The 25,161-nt window shown below is 41.4% G+C and overlaps 1 protein-coding gene across 1 annotated transcript in view; it reads left to right on the forward strand.

Annotated features, from left to right (window-relative positions):
- Positions 1 to 777: 777 nt before the first annotated feature.
- The window catches only part of KIAA1217 (KIAA1217 ortholog), a 184,062-nt gene continuing 159,678 nt past the window's right edge, over positions 778 to 25,161 (forward strand). The window contains exons 1-2 of the mRNA XM_009887136.1: positions 778 to 872; positions 5,998 to 6,284. Of these exons, the coding sequence (XP_009885438.1) occupies positions 803 to 872; positions 5,998 to 6,284 (357 nt within the window). The 5' untranslated portion in view covers positions 778 to 802. The remainder of the gene's footprint in view (positions 873 to 5,997; positions 6,285 to 25,161) is intronic.

A 25,161-nucleotide genomic window follows, 5' to 3' on the forward strand; every position in this document is an offset into this window, starting at 1 on the left:
CATCTGCTGGAATCTGTGGGATTTGATCTCATCCTTCTTAGCCACATTATTTTTTGCCTCGCAGCCTGGTGGATCTATTGATTCTCATGCAGGCTTCCTGCCTCTGATCTGCCAAAAGAGAATTAGTTATATGTTTCTATATGCTTTGCTACCGAGGCTTCAAAATCCCTCTTAACCGAAGTCCTTGCGTACATATTGCTACCATTCATTTTTATTGGCTTCACTAAAGTTGAATTCCTGTATCTCGATTTTTCCCTAATTCATTCTCCGAGCAGCTTGAAAGAATTCAACAGAAAACAAAACCTCAAAGCGCTTATATAATGAATTACTTTTAAACTAGACGCTGAAAAAGACAGAGGAGCATTTATCAGGAATGTTTGTGGGCTTGGTGGTTACGAGCTTAAAAAAATATTCCGTGGAACGGCTTTTGTCCCATGACAGAGATTTAAAAGGCTACGGATTCGGATTCCAGCAGAGACTCAGGCCTGTAATCATGTTTGAAATGTTGCCTTTCATAAGGCTCCCCGGCTGCCGGGGGAAGCCAGCCGGCTCGGGGGGCTCTCCTGCAGAAAAGCCCATCACCTGTTGGGGCCCCGGGCTCGGGGGTGGGGACGACGGGGCGGGGGGGGTTTGTTCAGCGCGGAGGCAGCGGCGCTACGGAGAGACGGCGCCTCTATAGAGGGACGTATAGCTGCTGCGGGGAAGGGAGAGTTGCCTTTCCCCTCCCCGAGAGTGGCGCTGACAGCCCGGGCGCTGGCGGCTTGCAAGTTGGAGAGGGGAGGTTGTGCGGGAGGCAGGGACAATGGAGGAAAATGAAAGCCCGAAACTTGAGCTGTGCCTGGCTTGCTCGGCAGACAGCAGGCAGATGAAGGGTAAGTAAGAGAAGCAGGCAAAGATGGAGTTACATCTGAACGTGCCCCTCGTTGCGGCTTTTTATAACTGGAGGCAGAATGCATGGGGGGTGGGGGGTGGCAAAGCATGTCTGTCTTGTGCTAATGGCTCTGCAGATTTCCCCGATACTCCGACTTTGTGAGTTTAACTTCCTCTTCGGGGAGGTTTCTGGCTAAGCCTCGGAGCCGGGAGCGGGCTGCGGCGCTGTCACGGGGCGCTGCGGGGCGCGGAGGGCGCCGCTCCCGCGGGGGGGGAGGGGGGGACACGACGACGACGACAGGAACAGTGCCACGTCCCCTTTAAACCCTCCGCGCGCTTCACCCCCTGCAGGAGAAATAGCCCTTCTTTCGGAAAAGGAGGGTTGGGCTCATGTCCTTCTCGGGGTGTCTTTCCCAAAGATGGGGGGATTGGCAGCAGATTGTCACAGGGTTAGTTTACTTCGTGTGTGAACCCCGTCGGGTTTCATTTGGGGCGAAGCCGCGACATCAGGAGCGTGGTTTGGGCGGCGGGTCAGCTGTGCGGCGTTTGGGCAGTTACTGTGCCACTATATATTTTGTCTAAAAGCGAATGAAAACTATTTGCTGGAACTCTACATGGGATGTTCCACGTGGAGCGTAGCATTCAGGTCGCATGACAAATACCTAATCTAATCTGCGTCTATTATAGTATTTGTGGAGCACCTGTGAACATTCCCGGTTCCCGTGTACTGTATTCCTCATAAGCACTTGAGAAAAAGTTGTGTTACTGTGCTTCTGAGAAACAAGCAGTGCATGCTCGGATACATGTGGTTTTAAAAAAAATCACAGAAGTTTACGAGTCTTTAATACCAGAAATGATGCATAGAGAATTTAGCAGAAAAAAAAAACCCTCTTTTTTTTTTTTTTCCTTGGGCTTTCATTAATTGCTTGATGCTCTTTTGAATATTTTTTTTTAAGTTAAAATACTTGGCAGTGCAAATCACATGCATCTGTGTCTGTATATGTTTATGTTTGGTGGGACGGAAGTCTTCACTTAAAGGATGTGTCAGACTAGGAAAAAAAAAAACCCCTTTATTAACATATTTCTTCTGTATGGTTGTATGGAGATGCCTGAGATACATGTGGAGCTAGAAAAACAGAGGTCTGACCAGACTGGTCCTCCGATTCCCCAAAATTTTGAATGCTGGAAGTTCATAATCAAATTTTTTGGCCCATATCCAAAAGTTACATTTGAAAATTCCTTGGAAACAGGGATAATTGTAAAGACACTGGAATACGTTAGAAACATTTCAGATAATCTCAAATTTACTGCGAGCATAAATATAATGGAGGTGGGTTTGACTCACGCTGTTAAAACTATTTTTTTTTTTAAACTTCAAGTGTTGAACGTGGTTTGCTTCAAGGCTCAGTTTCATAGTATCAGTATGGGTCAGGTCCATACTTGTTGCTTTCTGAAATTGTTCAGAAGATGTCCCTCTCTCATGTCACCTGGATTACCAAACAGGACTATTAAAATCTTCACAACATTTAAAGTAATGAAGCAAAGTGACTTTCCTGACCTTTGTAGAATTCGTGGAGGGTGTGACTTAGAAGAATTGCATACCAGGATGTGTTGAAAGACCTTTTCTTTTCTTTCTTTTCTTTTTTTTTTTTTTTTTTATTTCCAACTCACAGCCATTAATCCTTCATGAAAATCTTCCTGACAGTCCTAGGCATACTGCTTCTAGGCTGCAGACCTGGACCTCTCCTGTAGTTATGTCCACTGTCATAATGGGTGATGTTAAGAAATCCTGAAATTTGTTTTCAGATCAGAGAAGCGACTCAAGTGTAAGGGTTACCCAAGCCTTTGGACAACCAACGCCCTCCCCTGTCGATCAGCAAGTCTTGCTTTTTGTTGCCCTCTAGACTTGCTACTTTATTTAACAGAAAGACCTTCAGCCTTTAGCTTCTGAATATGAGGGAGGGAGAGGGGGAGACAAGCTTATCTCACACCCCTGTGTTTTCCATTGGCTTCTCTTTACTCCTTTTCCAAGGAGTTTACTCGCATAATTTATCCTTTCGCTACTCTTAGCTCTCTTCTGGGAACCATCACATGATCCTTCACACATTTCAGTTATCTGTGGGGATTGATTTTCTAGGCCTATTATCTTCACTTGGAAGATATGGAAGGTTTGCCCATGCTGTTATTGAGCAACTCCAGGATCCAGAAAACCTCTCTCGGGTTCTCCTCCCCGTAGCGCTGTGGCCCACAGCGGCAGCTGTGGAGCGTATGTGCCCCGAGGTACGCAGGGGAGGTTTCACCATCCCAGCTTTCAACTCTCGCCATCAAAGTCACTTGGCCCTATATAGGAAGTGGCCAAGGAAGATTTTTTCAGCCATTACTAGGGGAAAGACCCATATTCAAATGTGACAGAGAGTTTGGTGTGCAAAGCAAGTCACGTGCTGCTGTGGGCTGCAATGCGGTGGGAGCGTGCTGAATGCCCAGGTCAGCTCGCTGGCAAGGCTAGCAATTAGTTCGCATAGTTTGCATTCCTTTCTTTTCACTGGTATTTATACAGTATTTTCCAAATATATGAAAGGAAAATAAGAGAATTTGTTGATCTTTCTAATATAGTATAAGAAAAATGCGTTATTTTTGGTTCCTTCTCAAGGTTTCACCCGATAACAAATAGTGGTAAAACACTTTACTTGATGTGTCTCATTGTGTTCCAAATAATTAGCTTTTTTTTTAAGCTATTGAAATGACTGAAATGCGGAGTAGGGAAAGGCTTTGCACGAGGGAGATTTAGGACCCGAAATACACATTCATGAGCTCTGGGTTGTGTTTGTCGGTGCGGGTTTACCTGCCTTTTTGAGGAAGTGCCTGCCACCAGTTCAGTGATTGAAACTGCTGCTGTGACCATACTTTAAGGGTTTATACCAAATTGCTGCATTCAGTCACTCATGCTCACTCTGACTCCCTCGAGCTCCAAGGAAATCCTTTATTTATGTCTGCTGCCTTTGTTCCAACAGCCTCAGGGATATAACCTCCGGCACTTGGTGCAACAAATTAAAGATGGTAAATTCCAGCCAGCCCCATCCCACCTCTTTTTCCTCCCGTGTAAAATCCATGGAAGTGACTGTGCGGCTTTGAGAAACCATTTTGACTGACTGTATCTGGCGTAGCCACGCTTAATTCTTGCAAGCAAAATTCTCCTTTTTGCCACTTCTCTCAAAAAAGCTGATTGTACCTGACAGTCGGTGCTCTGCATTTTTGGTACTCAGTGAGGCTGGATGTTTTTGTAATTGAGTTGTGCTTAGAAAAGTTGAGTCTGAGTGTGTATGTGTGTGTATGTACACGTCAGGCTGCTGCTCTGAAGGTTTAACTGGGACTGTGCTTCTAAGAAGGTCTCAGAAGATGCTGCGGAGATCAGAGGTGGCATTTTGAATCTGCAGGGCAGCAAAACTTCCCCAGGAACCAGAGCTGTGTCCAAAGTCATGTCTGGATCTGTGCTCATCAAAGTGTGGTGCCACCTGCAATCTGAGCTCCTGTGTCCGGTTCTGCTTTCGGGATAGGTTGCCATGAGAGGATGTTGTTGATAATTTGGAACCCATGAGCATTATAGGGAGCTTACAGAAACATGCAAAGTCTTTGAGGACTTTCCAGGGCCCGGTCCTGTTGTGAAACCCCATGGAATTGGTTCCCCGTGTAAATTTGTGGGACATCACACCGGCAGCGGCTCCGCCGATGGAACATTGACCTTATTACCAGGGCTTGATGTTACGTGGGACTTGGCAGGCAATCGGCAACACGCGCCAGAAAGCTGAAAAATCCTCAGCATAAACTCCTGAGGCAAGCAGCAGGCAGGGTGTCAAACTGACTGACTGAACCATACAAAGAAGCGAGTAGGTGCCTGTGTTCAAACAGCGGTGCCGTACAAATGGCAGCGTGCGGGGGAGGCTGTCGCTGGGGGGAGAAAGGGCTCCGAGGCGAAAAGTGTCAGACAGAGAGAAATAGAGCTGTATTAAAAACAGGTAGAAGAAGGAGCTTCCTGCTCCTGCAGAGGTTCTGGGAAGGGTTAAGACTTGCAGGGATGGCTGAGGCTGCCCCGAAAAGATGGGCAAGGCCACATCAGACTTGGAGAGGCCTTTTCAGTGCTTCTGGTTTTTGGTTGGGGTTTGGTGGTTTGTGGTGGTTTTTTTTTTTTTTTACTTTGCTGACAAAGGAGTGAGGGATTTTTCAAAGGTATTAGGTAACAAGGCTCCAGACTACACTTTTTCATGCACCAGAAGGTTCGTGTTACACAGTTACCTGAAGATAAGCCAGCACTTACATACCCGCCGTGTCTGCCTATCTCTTTACAAACGTCGTCATGGTCTTTGGTCTTAAAGTAGATTTTAAGTTGTAAAATTTATCTGAGGTTTTGAGGTTTTTATATATATATATATCACGCAAAACTTGTTTCTATTCTGGTTCTTAAGAAATGGTTTATTGAAAAAGTGATGTAGTATTTTCCAGCCCACTGTCCTGAGACATATAAAATCCAAGCGAGATCCATGAAATTTAAAACCAGACCACAGTCAGAAATCAGGAAAAAAAGCGTCCCAGATCCTCATCTTATTTCATAGGTGTTTCAGAGCATGTGGAAAACACACTGAAAACAGATTAAGGATTTCAAATCTGCTTTGTCAAAGGAATTTTATCAGTTAGTATCCTTAAGGATACTAGTTACGGGGCCATTAAGGTACTGGAGCCTATTGAAGGAAACATGTTTCTTCTCCTGGAAAGCATCCTGTAGATTTTAAAGGTCAGGGAATAAGGGCCCTGTCAGATCTTCTTTTCAAGTCACATAGTGGTAAAGATGATATAAAAGGAACATCTACTTTAATGATGCTCACTTTTCTGTAAGGCAATACTGCAGTTGTATGTTAAAAGTATATAAGTACTGGGCATAACTTATATAAGTGATTATTTCCGGTCCACTTCTTTCAACATGTGTATGCGTAATGATGCAGAACATGCATTGAGCACTGCCAGAATTTTAAAAGGACCGAGCTTTTATATCAATTATTTTCTTTTTCTTATTAATGTGAATGTTGGGATGAAGTTTTTATAATACACTTTTTGGTTTTTGTTTTTTTTTCTCAGATCAGGCAAAAACCAGTTTGCATGTAACATCACTAGATGATGCAGAATGTCTCCGATCTAAAGAGCTCCTTCCGACCCCGAGCAGTCACACTTCTTCTAATTCAAAGTCCACCCGCAACATCCCTCGAAGACATACAGTAGGTGGCCCTCGCAGTTCCAAAGAAATACTGGGAATGCAAACCTCGGAAATGGACAGAAAGAGAGAGGCTTTTCTTGAGCATCTGAAACAGAAATATCCCCACCATGCTACAGCAATAATGGGACACCAGGAGAGACTGAGAGATCAGGTATGAAAGTCAAATTCATCTCTTGCTTTTTGTTAAACAGTCCTTATAACTCCTACAAAATTGAGTGTTACCTCATTACAAAAGGTGAGAATGTAACAAAGCATTACACAGATATTTTTTTTTTGATGTAGCCTAAGATTCAGTTGCTCCCTTGAAATTCAAAGAAACAATAATAAAAATGAAACTATTCAATATTACCTTGGAATTGTTTGTTGAAATTGACATTTTTGAAGAGCTTTTCATTTTTTGGGGGGTATACACGGAGAAAGGGATAAAGGTGAGACTCTTGATCTTAGTATATAGGTTTCCATCTACTTTTTGCAGCTGAAGGGAAAATATGGAACAGCTGTTAACTTCTGTTACACTTTCAGTATTGGCAACACTGCCCAGGAGAAAAGAAAATATCTGTAGAGTGTGTCTGTATGCTTTAGCTGGCTCTGTCACCCTTTCATTTGCTTTCTTTTCTATTTTTGAGTCTTTTAATACAAACAGAATGGACTTATCCACAGGTATCTGTCTCCTCCAAGCTGTTTTGACATCCGCGTTGGTCTGTCAGCAGCGTACCTTAAGGTGGTTTGCTTCTTTCCTGCCTGCAATTGCTTTTCAGCAGTGAAAAGTAGATGTAGGGTCAGAGGCGATGTGACACGCTGATGTATTTCTCAGAGCAGGTGGAGGCTGCCGTCACGCCGACCTTCTGAATTCAGGGAATGCCGGGCAAGGATCTCTTCACAGCCTAACTCTGGGCTCTGGTTTTGGGTGCAATGTTAGAGTTTAATCTCTTCAGCTTTACAGACATCTACCTTCTATTCCATAATTCATTTTTTTTTCAATCAACCAGCAGAATTTGGAGTTCAGGCTGAAAAATCTTCTGCCCATTATTCTCCGTTTAACAAATGATTGACAGCAAACCTTTTATAAAAGTTTTTTTTTTTTTTCTTAGTGTTTTCTAGGTGTTTCATCACTAACAGAAAATTAATTGTAAGTAAGGAGTAAAAACAAGTTGAAAAAAATATTGTACTCTGTTATGGGAGTTCTTATTGAATTCCCAGCCTCTTTTGAAGCCTTCTAAACCTTTGGAGATCAGACCGTTGATACAGGTTTGGAAAGATTGTTGTTTGGTAACAGCCCCCTGTACAACTTCTCTTTGTCAGTCTCTAGAGATCCCAGGTGCTATCACTGCCTCGGAACACAACTGCTAGAATCCATATGTATCCAGATAAAATTACTGCAAGACTTCAGCTCTAATGAGGATGATCTATTCCTTATTTTTAAACAGCTTCCCTCCTCTCCTTTGAAAGTCTTGATTATTTTTTTTTTCTCCCCACTTATCTCTTCCATGAACTTTAGCGACTGTGTGGAATGTGCTGGGTGGTGGATAAAGATAGCATACAAATTAAATAAAGGGGGTGGAGGGGGGTGAAATCCAGAGATTAGATCTTTTGGAGTCATGTAAATATTTAGTTCCAGTGTTGCAGACACTGCAAACCCAGTTTGAACAGCCTACAGCATTACACCCTACACATTTTGTAATTTGAGTCTTTTCTGAAGGCAATAAATTACAGAAGGAATGCAGTAACTGTTCCTGTTATTTGTTTAAAATGTGTCATCCTTTCTAATTTATTGAGGGTAAAATTCATGCAAAAGTCTCCTGCTTCTATTTTTTGATGATTAGACATATGTATTGTATGCAATGTGTCAATGAGTTTTTTAATAATTTTAAACCAAATAACTTTAAAATTACTATTAGAGCATCAAACTATCTTTCTTGGGAATCAGAAAGACTGAAGACGCCATCCATTCAGCATAACTTCAAAAAAAGAAAGATAAACTGAACGGAAGCCACATTAAAAACATGCAGAAATAAGTTATACCTGTTGATTGTAAGAAAATTGCTCAGTTGAAATGTAATGTATCAACAGTCTGACTCATCAGATGCAGTAAGATTATTATGGTCATGGTATTACAGTTCAGAGGGGTTTTTCCTTACCAGTTGTGTCTATGCATGCACACACACGTATGTATGTATTTTGTGTGTGTGTGTGTGTGTCTATGTATCTCTGTGTATAGATACACATAGGTATGTGTGTATGCATACATAGCTATATGTGTCTGTATATGTGTATGCATAATGCACACTTACTTAGCGGCTCCATGAGTAAGACCATAATACAGTTTTGCTTCAGAGGGTGTATATGTGTGTTTAGCATACATAGTACCTTTTATCTCCCCCTTATATATGTATGTGTGTAGCAGTGGTATAGAAGATAAACTACATACACATGTAGTAGGTATGTGTATGTAGCATATATATCACATACAAAATCTGTAAGAAGTATGGGAAGACATGAATTAAAATGCCACAATTTATTTTCCAGGTTCCTTTCCTCCCATCTTACTTCTCCAGCTGCTCCAATATCTGGAAAGTGGCAAAATTATCCATGGTGGGAATTTCCACACTGTGGGAGATCTATCAAGGATAGTAGCTAATGCAACACCATTTCCTAATCTCTATGTCAAACGGTGCAGCTGGAACATAAAACACCCCAATATTTACAGTCAGGATATAGTCCCTTGGATATCATATAATTTGTCTTCCAGGTTGCTCTAAACCCTGTCAGGTCCAACAAAAATATGCCAGAAAATCAAGATAGGTAATTGTGTCTTTCTTTTGGTGGACTTTCTTCTCGTGCCGATTTTAACCATCAATGTCTGAGTATGGCAGACTGACCCCTGGTTTGCAGAAAATAAACAATTGGGAAAAAAAAATAAATTTATGTTGTTAGATCATACCGTATCACCTCCACCAGCAAGGTCAGCTCTGAATGTTGTCCGTATCTTCCACTGCGTATTAATGGTTTCCTCCAGGCTTCGTTTATTCAGATAAATCCCTCCCCGGCCGTGCCTCCTGAGGACCCTTTTCTACTGTTGATAACCTGCCACAAATCAGAAATACAATCACGGGCAGGTAAAATGCCACTGGGGATTACTGATGGTTAACTTACGTGGTGACCTGAAACCTCCCAGCTGTGCACACAGATCATCCCTCCTCCACCCCGCAGGTTTGTTACCCTGTTGGTGATACCTTATTCTGGAAAGGAAAGCTCACAGAGGCAGGGGCTGTCTTTATTTGCACAAGGGCCTTGGGATACTGCCACAAGGCAAATAACCAGCAGCTGAGCTGCTCCGTGCGGTAAACTGGGGCACGAGCGTGCAGCAGCGGGGATGGGAGGGGGGGGGTGGGGTGCAGGCATGCCGTGCCTTGTGCACCCCAAAATGCCTGCAGGGGAACGTAGCACCCCGTGGCCGCAGCTCTGCGACCCGCAGCCCGGCCGCTTGCCCTCACGCTGTGGGTTTGCTCCCTCACAACAAAACCCGGCAGCCGGGCACGGCTCTCCACCTGGAAGCCTGGAAAGCCAAGGAAGAAAATATATTATTTTTTTTTTAATAGGTAATGCAAGTTTCTGCAGGAGCTTTGGATACCTTGCCTCTGCCAAGGCTGTCTCGTCTGGGTTAATGAAAGCAAGGCGCTAACGTAATCCCCAGGAAAGTTAGAAAAGAAAAAAAGAGAGAGGAAGGAGGAAAACAGTCTCAGTCTTCTGCAGTTTGAGGTGGTGTGAATCATCTGCCGCTGAGCTCATGGCAGGACACGGTCACCCGCTTAGGTGGGGTTGAGTCCCGTCAGCAGTGAAGGAAAGAGCAGGAGCAAGTATAAAAGCTGGGCTGGCAGCTGCGAGGATGAAAAAGAGTTTGCAATTAAGAGGTTAAAATGCTAACCTGGCCATGGGAGGGGGGTAATCCCTGCTGTGAACCTGTTTTACAAGTCACCTCGCTAAAAAAAACCCAACCCTTTCTGAGGGGCAGAGAGCAAAAATGAGTGTGTATAAGTTTTTCAGAGCTGGAACTTTTGAGCACGCCTTTAGAAAGCGCGCTGGAAGATGTTTGCCACAGATTTCTTTTGTTGTTGTTTGACTAGGAAATACACCAGGAGATGTGGAAGGGTCGGCAACAGCTCTAGCGTTTCAGCCAGTGCTCCGTGAAGGACAAATTTATTGGCAAACGAAATTAGATTTCCACCAATTTTTTTAAAAGAAACCCATGCTTCCGGTGCCTGTGCAAGGCTGAGTGCCTGCAAAATGGTGGCTGAGGTTTTTTTTTTTATGTTCAGTTAGGTCTGAACATGACAGGTAAGTCTGGCATCTGGGCAGGTGTGGTTAAGGTTGCCATGGAGATCCATGATGTCATGCTTGATAGAGCATGTCAAGACAGCTAATCTAACATGTAGATGTTCAAAAAGTCCCATAGGCCAGAACTAAGCTTTATGCAAATAACAAAGTTACGCTGCAAAAGGGTGAAAGAAAATACGGCTGAGATATGGCGTGCGTTTTACCTGGCAGCTTGAAAGGATTATTACAGGCTTCACCATAAATTAAAACTTTTGGAACTAAAGGAAGAGGATTTCAGACCGTCTTTGGCCTCACCTGTGGAATCTCACATTTCGGTAAATAAGCCTCTTTCTCTCTCTGCCCTCGCTGTAAAAAAACGCTTTTGAAATCGTGGAGTTTGCTTCACCGCATTGTTCCTCCTGGCAGCAGGGCTGAGTCAATAAAGCAAGTTTTCTGGCATGGCATGTTCCCTTTTCTCTTTTGAAAATGAGTTCTTTATTGAATGAACTGAGAATTCGGAATTATTTGAAAGGCATTGTAATGTATTATGTTGATTATATGAATCATGCTGCAAAAATGTCCTAGGTAGTGTTTTGGAGGAGAAACTAAGAATGGAGACACTGTATTTATTTGTAGATTATTGCCAGATGTCTCTCCTGTAACTGTTAAAATAGAACCCTAACATTACAACAGCATTTATTCCAGCATTTGATATCTGCAAAAATACCGAGGCTTTTTTATTTTTTTTAACGAATCATAGTATTGGTTGGTTAAACAGACTTTGAGTTAATGCTTCGATATCACAGGGTAGCGCTGGGGTATTTCTTAATAGATTTTTTTTTTCTTGAGTAAATATAAACATATTTGGACGTAAAAGTCCAGCAATAGAAATGCTATTGGGAGTTTGGGGTTTTAGGTATAAACGAAAGGGGATATTTTCAGTCCCTCTGGAGAGAGAGTAAAATCTCTGGGTTCTTAGTTGCAACCACTTTTGTGCTTACATCAATCAGGACAGATCAAGTAAACATCAATACGTAAGGGATAGCCCCCCCGCTGGCACCGCTCTGACACAATAACGGGAAGCAGGTTTGGGGCTACAAAGTTTAGTTGGTTCAAATCTCTTCGTTTGAAAAGGGTTGGACCTAAGTGGGAAAGGGTGGGGGCTTGCGCCAGTTAATGTCTGAGCTTGAAAATGTGAAAAGAGAAAAATCATAGGTTCTACCTACAGACACCTAAGAAATGTAAACCTGAGAAAAACTTCAGTTCAATGTAAATCCGCGGTAGGATTTAGGGAATGAGGAGGCTGCAGAATATGGTAAGCACATTGTCTAATTCCAGATGAAAAAACAGTGTATAAAGGATTTCTGACGTTCTGCATTGCTTGATTAGGCAGGGTTAAATAAACTTTTTTGGAACATGTATTGATTATTAAAGTAAATGGATTTGAAAGGAGTACAAAGTGAAGAAATCACCAACTAATTTTTCTTGGTCACAGCTCTTTTGCTTTTACACTCCTAGTTATATCTTGAAACTAAGCCAGTAATGGGAATATTGTAGAATTAATTTCAATTTAACCTTTCTTCCAAAGTCAGTGTTAATTATTTAGTACTAGAATATGTACAAATGGCAGTGTGTCAAATGAACTAGCATATTTGCATTCATTACACTGTTGCTGGTTGATGCCATGGAATCGAGTAGGGAGAAATTGATTTAGTGTTAATATTGTGTGAATACTTTTCTGGTCTGTACCAGTTAAAAACCAGACTTTTAAAAATTACATTTGATTTTAAAATGTACACAGCATCTGTGAAGAATGTGATTTTAATCTGGATATATGTTGCTGCAGACTTTTCTTGTTGACAAAATCCATTTTGGTGAATTACTACTTGGTTCACATACTGCTGTATATAATGTGTCATCAAAAAATGCCTATTTTTATCCAAGAGGTCAGTGTCATACAGCTAGAACTTGCTGTTGTGCCAGCATAGGCTGTAGGTATTTGTTCAGGGGGGAAAAATAAGTTTCAGAAATAGTTTCAGGAGATTTCTGTGAGTTCCTGCCTCCTCTCTGCCGATGGGTACTATCTCCTAGCCCAAATGAAATGGCGATTCCCCCTCCTCCCTGGGTAGTCTTTGTAAGCCCAACAGAGCACGTTGCACGTTCAGGAAGGGGGGACCCTCTGCAGCATCCACACGTGTCCCCTGTCTCATGTACCATCTGGTACAACAATTTATTGCTTTCCAGTGCTGCTGTATGTTAAGGGCAACTGCTCTTGTTTTGCGTTGTTAAAAGCACCTAAGTAAAGCTATGAAACTGAGCATATGAAACATGATTATAAGCTTAAACCTCTGCTGGAATCCAAGCCCTTAGCTTTTGTTTATGGAAGGACATGAGATGATATGTCCATTTGTTTTGAGTTGAAATGTGCTCTTTAGCCCCCAGATAATGCTGTGATTGTGAGATATTTATAAATAGCTTGATAGATAAATGAACAAAGAATTAGTTCATTAGCAAAGTAAAGTGGATTTCCGTTGTATTGACTGTAAGTGAAAATGTTGAGGAAGAAGAATATTCCTAGTACAATGTCTCAGTGGAAAGTCTTTTGATTTTACCCTTCACTTTAAAAAAGTAAGGCAACATATTAAGGTTGATATTAAACTACTAGCCCTAAGGTATCTCTGGAAGTAAGTGGAGTTTAACTAGAGTGCTAATACGTGCTTTGATAAACATAAGTTTCTTCATTTATATCTATCAGTTAAAAGTAATAAAAAAGCTGTTATTTTGAAAAAGCAAACAAAACAAAGCTGCAAAAAGGCTAATAAAGCAATTCCTTTTCTTTTTCCTTCCCTCCCCCATGCAAACCACACACCAGTGCAGTTACTTTGCCCCAACAGGATTAGTAACTTTTCTTCTGTGGAAACGCCTCTGCATTTTAAGTAGCATATATTGTTTGCAAGGCAGAAGTCCCAGGTAGTTGTTATATCCTTCCCTTTGTTCATGTGAGTTTTGTACGTGTATTTTTTTTAACCTAATTTTATGACAAAGAAAATTATTTTTAGAATACTTTGTATTCAGCTGACTGAATAAATGCCTGCAGTAATCTTGTTTTAGTGCTTATGGAGTCTAGGACTTTGGTATCCCTTAAAGCAGAGTTCAGGCAGCTGCATTCAAGAGAGTTGCCCATGGAAACCTATCCCAGTTACTGTAGACACCTGAGATTCCTTACGTTTTAGAAACCTAAAAATATCCTGAGGCTTTTATAGATGTGTTTTTGCATATACTCAGTTTAGTACTGGTGCTTTTTCGGTTGTCTCTGTAGATGACTACCAAAACCTGCACCAAAGTAGTCAGCAGGGCCTCATTCGGTGGATGGGTTTAGTGCAGAACTAACTCCTTCAGCAGTGGTGGAGAGGAGAGCCCACGTCCTGCACAGTGGCCTGTTAGTGACCACCCCTGTTGCAGAGGTACCTCCTGCCTCCTCTGAACCTGTGCCTGGTATCCTCCTTCCTCTGGGGACACTTGGAGGTGTTTGACATAGGCAGACCCTACCTTTTCCCTTTTGAAGTTGAGCCACTGGGCAATGACGCATTACAGGGTTCGGCCTCCATAGCCTTGTGGTTAGCTCCTCAGGCCAGCTGCTGAATGATCCTCATCACAGGACTGCAGAACCGAGCTCCCCTCCTCATGCTCTCCCTGGCCGTGAGGACCTTGTGCTCCTTCTCAGCAGCAAAGGTTCAGGAGCCAGTGATGGAAAGCCCTGGCCCCATGTCTCTGTAGCCTGGTTATCGAGGTCCTCTGCCCAGACATGTGGCTGTTGAACATCCTTCAGGCTTAGGCAACCAGAAAGCCAAATCTTCTCTTCCTTCTTTACAAACCCTGCAGAAGTAGATTGGTGTATGAAGGGTGCTTTGGCACTGCTTCCTCTTCCAACTCTACTTTTAAACCGAAGCACCTCAAGTTTTTGTGCTTCATGTCCCGCTCAGGGGTGAACAGCATAGTAGATGCCCTCAGAGCACTATTCTAGATCAGGCTTGTCAGTGACCCCAAAATTCATTTCAAGTGCCTTATTCACTTATGAGAGCACAAGAAGTTTGTGAAAGAAGTGAAAATGAAGCCCTGGTCTACAGATATCTTTGGCTGTGCTGTTTTTGAACAGATGTTCTCTCTCCTCTGTAGTTCTGGAGATGTGTTACAGAAGGTGTGAGGATTGCTTGTTTGGTGGATGAGGAGCATCACAGACAGGCAAAGGTGTTGGGTGAGGGCAACAGACGATGCTGGTGGTAGAGCTGAGGTGACAGTGCATTTTCCATGATCGTTGGTCAGGGGTTCCTTCTGTAGCCTGTGATTAGCCTCGATATTTATGAATATTTGCTGTGTCTCAAGGTCATTTCCCTGCAAATGGTTGTGAATGTGCTTTGGTTGTTCTCTTTTCAGCTGCATAGTCCTGTTAGCTTCCCACTGGGAACATTTTTGTGCTCTTTGCACATTGTCACTTGGGAGGGGAGCACGTATTTATGGCAGTCATTAGCAAAGTAAATGCACCTCTGGACCACTGCTGCTGCATTACAGCATTTTTCAGTTGATTTTCTAACAAAAGCAGATTGCACCAAAGTCACCTGATTAACTGGCTTGGTTTAACCATAATCCCTGGGATTTAAATCTCCTTTCTGGGCTCAAATAAGAGAACAAGAGTAAATAAGACAAGCAAATCTCTTATGAACATATATTCCAATTTCCTTTCTTTTCAAATGAGTTGAGTACACCAGGAGAGACAGTGCTGCTGTTAAAATTGCACCCAACACCTGTGACTCTGACAGCAGCCGCTGGGATGTGTGTTTTTAACGTTCACCCGATCATTGTGTCAGTTCAGTAAATTCAGAATTTGGTGGTATTAAGTTTCATCTTGACACATCAAGCCAACACAGGGACTTTTTGTTGGATGAGATTACATTTTGAAGGGTCTCTTTTTGGTTTTGGGGGGGGGTTTGGTCATTAATTAGTACCTTTTGTGCTGCTGCATCTTGTGTGTGCTCTTGTATTGTGGATTGCAGTGATTCCATTCATTCACTAGGAGGTTGCTGCCTTAGTAAGCACTGAGCATTTTCATTTGTTTAAGGTTAGGAAAGGTTTTCACTGCCATAGGTGCACTTCACTTAAAAAAAAAATTAACCTAAAAATCAAGATTAGTTGTTAAAGAAAGGAATAGAGAAGCTATCCTTTTAGGTTATGTTTGAAATCCAGAAGGACCAATAGTATATTTTTCACCATGACTTCTGCCACAGGTTCTTAAGGAGGTTCTAACAACTTCTCAGAAGGTGGATGTTGGAAAATTGGCCATGCACATCATGTACGTTCATATCTTCAGTAGTTACAGAATATTTTGTTCCACATCTGGAGATTTCTTTTATCTTTCAAAATTATGTTCCTGTTAGTTGTAAGACTGGATCTTCTTGATAGTTGCATGAATGTCCAGTTCTGGATTGGATTGCTAAATTCTTGAATATGTTAATGTCTCATGACTGTAAATTCCAGACCTCAACTAAGAATATTTCAGCCTCTAAGGGGTTTACATTTCTTACATATACATTTAATAGACTGTCTCCATGCTCTTGCACTGATATAATTCAAAATAGAAAAACTAATTGTAATTCAATTTCAATCAAAGTTAAGTATTTTTTTTCAATCTGGAGACAAACATCTGTCTTCCAAGGAAAGGGGAAAGCAGCAAAAGGAAGAAGTAAACAGCGAAACCCCAAAGAGTTAAAACATTTTTTGTATTTGAAAGAAGTTGAGTCTGATTTTAAATTTTACATTATATATTCGCTCCCAGATACACTTACTGCCAGATGAATAAGCAGAGGGTTTTCCAATTTACACCTATTTTGTGGGTATGTGGGTGTCTAAAGTCTGGAAACAGACTGGCTGTCAATGGCTATGTATGAGCTTTGGGCTTTCTTCCATTGTGCTTTGAAAGCATAATTTTAGCTGCATTTATTAATTTGTGGCCCTATTTTTAGCAGCACAAAATACCATACATCAGACTGTTGTAATTAGTAATAAATTACTCACAGAAGGAACAAATGTTTGACTTTGATTAGAATAAGTAATAAGAAATGACACTTACTTCCCATTGGCTGAATAAATAAATAGTTGAACGACATAGGTTGGTTGATTTAAATAACAGTAAATATTGTTTGGAAGGGAGTAGAATTATTTAGCATAATGTAAAAAAATTAATTTAAAAATATATATGCAACATAAGGACTTCCATTAAAAATGTGTACCTGAAAAGCTAGGATATTTATAACATTTCCTATAGTTTTTAAGAAACTTTTTTATTTCCTTTTTTTTTTTTTATTTTACAGAGAAATGCTCATTTCAGTAAATTCTTGATCTAGGCTATATTTTCCCCTGAAAGTCTTTAAAAAAACCAAAAAACCTCCAAAACCTCACAGATGATGTGTGCTAACTTCACTCTCTCATTATGCATATCATGTATTTATTTTTTTAAAAAGCTATTTCATATTAAAATTGCTTAATAGCTTTGCATTAAAAAGACAATATTATGTCAACATCTACTGCCCAGGGATATGGGAGAACCTCGCTATTCCTCTGCACTTGGACTGGAATCACCATGTTTTTGCAGATACCGTGATTTGGCATTAAACTGCAAGCAGTACTCTGTTTTTTTTTACTAAGGATAAGCATTGTTTCAGTTGGTTTTCAGCTGCTAATCCAAGCTGCCGTCTTTTTTGGCTAATATTAATAAGCTCAGAGCTGGGGGTACAGGCGGGATGGTGCCTCCTGCCAGCCGCTGGCATACTCCTGTGTGGGTGAGCGAGGCCGAGAAGGGTTTCTGCGCTACGCAGCCTGGGGACTCTCTCTGGTTTACCGCAGGCAATTAGTTGGTCTCTGTCGCGGGAGAATTTAAATGAAAACATGTGATAGAAACAGCATCAAAAGCTTTCTGGAAATCAGCGGAGAACTTCTCCCTTCTGAACATCGCAAAAGGGTGGAGTGGGATGGAGCGAGGAGGAGCACACCACAAAATGTTTTTCCTGGCCCTCTTGGCACTGGTATAGATGTCAATGAAAACGTTGCTGCTGCCCGGCGTTCAGTTGGCTCAAACCCCCAGCAGGTTGTCTGACCGACGTGCTCTTCCTCTGATATCAGTTGCAAGCGTTTAATTTCTGGCTCAAGTGTACTTCCCCTCTGCTTTATTTTTACCAAGTGTTTTCCGCAGCGGAGGAGGTGGCGGGCGCCGTCTGTCCCGCGCGGGCAGGTCCTGCCGGCACCTGCTGCCACTGCTGCTCCCCGGCATGCTGCGCTCCCGCAGCTCCCTCGCGCCCAGCAGCTGATGGGCACTGCTACCAAGGCACAGCTCTCGGCCACAGCTTTCTATTCCCGTCCTGGACAACTGGGTTAATCCCATATCGAGCCTGGGAGCCTACTGCAAGTAGGAGTCGGGTTTCTTCTCGAGGCTGGTGAATAGCGTTCAGTAGCTCTGGGCCATTGCGGAGGTCATGGATGATCCTTGGTTGTTGCTGTAGCTTAATTCCACAAGAGATTTCACCATTTGTATTACTTTGATTGCGCTTTTTGTATATGTCTTTTTGCCGTGCATCTTTTACCTCCTTTTTTCATTGCTAAATCGTGACCTCCTGGTCTCGGGTATTAATCCTGTCACAAAAGGGTAATTCTAGCCCATGTGCAAATGTGTATTTGTTCAATCCCCACCCGTATGCAAGCATGCAACCATGAGAAACCAGTATTTTTAATATGTGAGTCATTCATACACCCGGATGTGTAACAAAATTTCACATCAGATGAGGCTCTGCTGCATATGCACACCTATAGAAAATCTGCACCAGGAGGAAGAGGGACTCGTGCGTCTCCTGTTCTGTCGCTTCATGCTGGCGGCAGTCTGCTACGGATGGATTTTGAGGAGGAGGTAGCCACTCACGCTCTCATGGCACAACCGAGAAGAAAAAGGAGACTCTCGGGTCTTTGCTGCTCCTCTGCCAGCCAGGTACAGCTCTGATGAAGAGCCAGGGCTTTCCTCTGCGGGACTTGTGTAAGAGTTAATGGAAGCTTTTGGATAGGGTTGTTTTTTTTTTCAAAAGACTGTTCCTTGTAAGAAGGAATGTCTTTAAGTGTTCATTATGGTTATCCTATTGTCTATAGGTGTTTCTAGGTTGATTTTGAAAAGCACAAATGAATTTAGGTTACTACAGTTGTTATCAGATGTTCCTGCAAGGGAGACTGACAGTCTACAGAAGAAAGGCTTCCCTTGAACCATGTTAAAATACAATTTGATTTCATCTCATGGTTTCAAAATTTGTCATATGCTGTCCAAAAACCAAGATGCTTTCTTCTCTAATTATAGAGAGTGTTTACATGTAAGGTTTAATCTATTTATTGGAAGTCTTCCACGACTCTGGAGTAACTGCTACTTTGTGGGCCTCTTCTGAATTGAAGGGGTTAGAAAACAGTAGACATCTACTCTGAAGATACTCGGGACAGCAAAGATGAGTGAGCTACTTTTTTTCCCATATCATCTTCTGCTTCTGCTGTAATGTTTTGGGTTTCAGATACTTTTTTTCCTCATGCTGTGACAGCAGATATTGCTTTGTTTTAAAGAAACAGCGAACTCACAAGTTCAGTCTTGTTTCTGCATGACAAACCTGTCTCAGAGACATTATTTTGCCAAGAATAGTTCCACTTACGTTAGACAGATTTCTTTGTGACTGTGTTATATAGGCAAAGCCAGCTTGGAATTTAGGGGAACTTTTAATAGTTTATGAAAGGAGAACTGAGGAAATGAAAAAAAAAAGAAATTTACAAGTACTCAAACAGGTACTTGTGAGATGCTTCTCATGTTGGGTTGCTGGTTTTTTAATGTATTTTTGTGGATTTCTTACAATACCTATTAGCAATGTATTACTAGAGAGGAAAGGGTTTGGGCTTTTTGTGATATATCACAGCTATGTGATTTCAGTTGTAGAAATTAGGGCAGATAATTCTGAATTAGTACCAAAAAGATTTTCTGTTTAAGGTGATCACTCTCTGTGAAGACTGCTTTTCCTAAGGAAACGCATAACCTTTTAGATTAGATGTACTTGCTGTGTAGCATTTTAAATACACCAGACTACAACTAATACGGGGTAAAACCTACAGATGTATTGAGTCGCCTGGCAAAACAAGAGCAGCTTAGATAACCATTCAGTAGCTTATTGTGGTAAGATAAACATGGAATTCTAGGTATTTTCTACAATAAAAGAACTTACGTGTTCTTTTGATCTGTGCTTTCTGCTGCCGCCTGTCAGACTTCCCTGGATACTGCCAAAATGTCTATGCTTTTGTCATTGTCTTTATCTTTTTTTTTTTTTTTAATTTTAGGAGCACACTATTAGATTTTGAGAGCAGAATAGCTTTCTAATGTCTAACTTCCTCTGAAAAAAGCAGTCAGACAAAAGTTATCAAGCCTTTCAAGTGAGATTTGTCTAGCCACTGCTGCTTTGTTTTTGTCTTATCTTCCCTGTGGTTTGAAAACTTTCTTGAATGTCTGGGTTCTGTGATCTTTCAGAGGTCTTTTAAAATGCAGTCATCATTTCAAAATGTTCACTCTGCCTTCAGATAGTTTCAGTGGAGATGAGGGTGATGAGCTAGTTTTACTTACCTCAATGTATGGCAGGGACCTATGTTTGGAAACATAAGTTTACATATCGTTTTACTGCTCGTTTAACTAAAACAGCCAGCCTGATACCATACTGAAAGCTCTGCCAACCCACAAAATCACCTGTATTTGTTCACCCTAATTCAGCAAAGTAGCTGAGTCTTGTGGCGCCCTGTTGCAATAGGCAGATTTAAGTAAGAGAGAGTTGAGTAAGAGTTATGTGGGAAGGAAAAGCCTTGATTAGCCACAGAAAACGTTTTGCCTTTTAAATCAGAGGCTGATAGTTTAGGAGCCTTTTCTGATTGCAGGTATGGTAGCAGCACATCTTGAGTCAGTTCTAGGTGTGTTGGGTGTTGCACTTAAGAGCAGAACCATTAAAATCCTTGTGAAAACTAATGACTGGCACAGAATGCTGGGTTACCAGTATATTGTGATATCATGCTCAACACAAACACATCGTTTGTCTCTTACGTGTCTGGACCGCCTTGGTTCACAAATAAAGGGAGAATTTCCATTTTTCTTGTTAATAACTGAGACAGGTAAGCAGTCATAACCATAGCTTTGCTATTTAATCATCTGAAATTTCAGGCACCAAGAAGCATTGCAAAGAACAAATCTGCCCAGCCCCACAGCCCATGCGGTATCTGTTATCTCTCCTGTCACTTTGTTCTCATCTAAGAGGAGGATCGGCCAGTTGTTTCTCATCTAAGCCCCTGCTTCAGACAGACATTAGGCATGATGCTCAAATATTCCCCATGGAAGTGAAGTTGGTTGTCAGCAGTGTAATAAAGGCACCCTTTCCCCCCCACTGCCTTTCCTAAAAGCTGCGTATAAATGTGTGACAAGGCAGATGGTGTGTAATAACCAAGCTCTTCCTGTTGGAAGGTCTCAATAAGTAGGAACATACAAACATCAAACTGACTTCACCATCCCAGGTGGATGTTTGGGTTAACTGTTGTTCATTGTAGATGATTTCAAAAGCATCTGATTAAATTGTTAATGCAAGTGCTGTTTTTCAGCAGCATTTTTTGACTGATAACGTGACTGCAGTTTGCTTCTGTGAGTCCAAAGTGCACTGATCAAAAGAAAAGTGATGCTGAGATCCGGAGACAGTGTGGGAGTTGTACTTCTTTTCCTCGGTCTAATCCAAAAAGACACAATCGAAACAAGTTAATAATTCATCATATTGGAAAACTTCTTAAATAAATACTGTACTACAAGCTCTGTTTGACTTGAAGGAGAGCAGCTACTATACCTTCACTTAAAAGAGAGGGAGATATTCCTTCTTATCAGTAGCGCTATTTCTTTTCTGCCAGATTGTGCTGGTCAGAAAGGATAAGGGATAAGATCACAGGCCATGTTAACAGGGCTTTTCCCCCCTTTTTCACAATTAGCAGCCTGAGAGTCAGCAGGACAAAACCTGTGCTTGTTTCTCTGACACGTTGCTGTGCTATATCACATGAAAGCAGTGCAGTCTTAATCTAAGCAGTTTTATACAATTTGAATTAATCCAACCATTAAGAACAACCTCATTGTTTAAAGATTTGCAGATACTGTTTCACGGGCCACGAAACTTCTCAAGAGTTTTGTTTAGCCACAGTATTAGACAAACAAAATGGGAGCAAACCATGATGCAGTTGTTTTGCTTTTTCTTTCTTTAGCAGGGCATTTGTTTGTCTTCCCTCCTGCATTACAGGCTGCCACAAATCATTTGTAGAGTGCAGTGACCTTTACAGAAAGACTAGTAGTAGCAAGTGCTTAGGGATCACTGTCTTGATAGCTGGAGAGAGAAGATTATTGTAGCGTCCAGGAAATTATCTAAAGGATGAAATATCAAAAAGATAGAGATTCCTCCCAACCTCACCCCCTTGCAGAGGACCCAGAGATGTATATTAGCCTCCGGCACGGCTGGACCATTGGAACAGGTCATCTGCCATGGTTTTAGTCCTGGGAAATAGCTGGTCAGTAATACCAGCATAGTTTCTATTTCTTCTTCTTCTGGAGAGCTGAAATCAAGAACGTGCTTTGCCTGCAGACACAGGCAGGGGAAGGCCATCGTCTGGATGATTTCCAAAGGAGGTTTTAAGGAGAATGATCAGGGTGCCACAAGACTTGCTGCCCCTTGGGACTAGCAGAGGGAGAGGCAGGTGACATTTAAAATTTGTAGAAATCTGTGGATTGCTCCAAAGGTCTGTAATAAAGTGCTCTCATCCTGGTTTGCCAGCTTGAGTTTAAGAGAACTTTGAGTTTGGTTGCTCAACCTTATTTTATATTTTTTTGTAAATATGTGGTGAAATGAGTTCATTTGGGAGGAAGTGAATATAGCTGGAAGTTAAAATTTTCCATAAAGAAGAATGTTAAATGCCTCTTGAAACAGTTGTTGGGAATATATTAAAAGGCAGCTTTTATAGAAATGTAGCTTTTTAATGGGATGTGGACTTTGGTGAAGAAATTCACTCTGCTTAGGCTGCCAAACAATTGCATTGCAATCTTTCACCATAGATGTTTGATGTATTGTCTTGTCAGGTGCACAGTATCTTGTTACAAAATCCCAATGTCAGAGAGCATATTTTAATATGAGATTATCTTTTATTTCCTGAATACTTCATCATTAAAATACACAAAAAAAGGTTGGCAAGCAATTAGTTAAAGGTGTGAAGGGAGGCAAGTGTTAGAATGGTAACTTTACAAAGAAAGTTATGAATAAAACAGGCAAGGAAATATTGTAGTCAGATGTGTAAACATATCCTTTGGGCTGAAAAGTAAAGCCAGAGGTGATGAACTGTCAGACCCAAGTAGCCATCTTAGGAAATGTGTGCACGTGTCTGTGCACAGAGATGTGTGTGCCTCGCACAGAGTTCCTGTGCGGCCAAATCTGCTGCTGGTGGTGTAGAAGCACACCGCTGCCTGCAGAGTCCCTTTTTGGTGGTAAAGAGTAGAGCCAATTAATGAGTGTGAGCATGGTGTGAATCCACGATGTATCTAATAGAAGTGCAATACTACATGGATCAAACTTTTCACACAGAAGAGCTTAGAAGAAGATACGGAGTTGGTATTGAGAGAACTAGCAGTGGCATTACAAACCTACAAGACCAAATGTAAACGTTTGCCTTGGTTCTTGAAAACTTCAATGGAGAATGAATTAAATGCATTTGAGCAAGCATGTGATCACGTGTCATAGCAAAGCTGAAGTTGGAAAGGACCTCTAGACACCATCTGAACTGCTGTAGAAAGCCGAGATTTAGATTAGGTTGTCCACGCCCTGTCAAGCCGAGTCTTGAATATTCCCAGTGAGGGACATTCCACCACTTTTCTGTCCAATGTATTGCAGTTTTTTATTGTTGTTATGGTGAAGTTTGTTTTTTTCTTATAGCCAGATGGAATTTCCAGGAATGAGGTAAGCTATACCCTCGAAAATGGTAAGTCTGGAAGGGATGTAAGGAACTTTTGAACTGGAAGTTCACAAGAGTTCCTAGTGGGATGCTGTCGTAAAAGGAGAAGGAGTTATTGTCCAGGAAGAGACTGATCAGGACTCGAGATTAGCATTACCTCTGGATGCACACTGTGACAAAAATGCATGCTGTAGTTTCCAACTCAATGTTGTTGAAGGGATGTTGAACCATGGGAGTATTGCAGGAGAAAGTCACCCAAAATGGTGTGAGATCTGATGAAACTATTTCTCTCTGAGAACTATGATTTTTTAAATCCGTTTGTCCTGTCAAAATAGAGAGCCTCCTTGATTAAGAAATGTAAGTCTCTTGAAGCAGGAGAAAATATACTGGTTTTATACTGGCTCCTTAGAACAGCAACGAAAAATCGTAATGCAAACTAAAGGTTATAGCTGGAGAATTGGGCAGATTCAAATCGGGAGTAATGCACAACATTTTTTACCGTAGAAATGATTCATTATTCTGACAAATTATCAAGGGAAGCAAGAGGTTCTTCATCTCTCTAAATCTTCGAACTATGACAGGTTGCTTTTCTAGCCGATATGCTTTAGTCAAACAAAAGTTACTGATGAATAGGGCTAACTGGCAGAGATTTATTGGCTCCTCCTTGGCCTTGGTTATGCAACTGAGGCTCTTGGCTATTCATGCAATTTTAATGTTTCAAGGACTATTCATAAGGAACTGAGTTTGACCCAGCTGCTTTTTAATACAGCACTGTAACAAGAATGAGCTATAAAAAATTGCTTTAGTATTTTGAAGTTTAGGTTACTTGAAAATTTAAGATACAAATAAGAGTGGTAAGTGAAATATTACAAGAAAAAGCATCAGAGTGAATTGAATTAGGGTAGAGTTAGGGTAACTAGAATTTACCATTTATAATTAGAATAATACTATATTTTTTTCTTGGTATCCCAGTCAGGGTACCAATATATAGCTATCATAAACAAGCAGAAGAAAAGCCTGAGTGATCACTGCCTCAAAACTTTCTCAGATTTAAGATGTTCTTAATTCAGAGGAATGTTCTGCTTTGACCAAAACGTTGAATTTCTCCTCAGCTATTCCTTAGGAAAATTCTTGCTTACTTCAGTAAAAGTTTTGGCAATGTTAGAGATCTCAGAATTGGTGTGCTCTGAAATTGTTACTTTGTAAGGTACCACTGAAGTCCCCCATTGCTTCGTATACTGTAGCCTGCAAGTAATGGATCTAGTTACAGTGAATTTTTCTGAACATGGACAAAGCTACAATACACCTTAAAGCAATTAAGACATAACCCACAAACAAATTATTTTGGGGCATGGTGGGATAAGGAAGAGACAAAAAAACACTTCACTGCAACAATGTTCAACAATGCATAGAAGTGTACCTGAAAATGGGACATTGCACCATGTTGACAGTTATTTGCTGGCAGAGCAGAATGAGAAATGGGAGTCTGTGTGGAGGAAGAAGGTGACAGAAATCCGAATGAGTTTTCCAAGGCAGAATGAGAATGAAGTGATGTAGTCTGAGAATGGGGAACTTCTAGTAGGACTTGGTCCAGAAACAGGAAAAGGGCAAAAGCTATGTTTGCTAAAGTAATACGGGAATTCTCT

This window comes from Charadrius vociferus, unplaced genomic scaffold (assembly GCF_000708025.1).
Source record: "Charadrius vociferus isolate BGI_N301 unplaced genomic scaffold, ASM70802v2 scaffold126, whole genome shotgun sequence".
Taxonomy (NCBI): Eukaryota; Metazoa; Chordata; class Aves; order Charadriiformes; family Charadriidae; genus Charadrius; species Charadrius vociferus.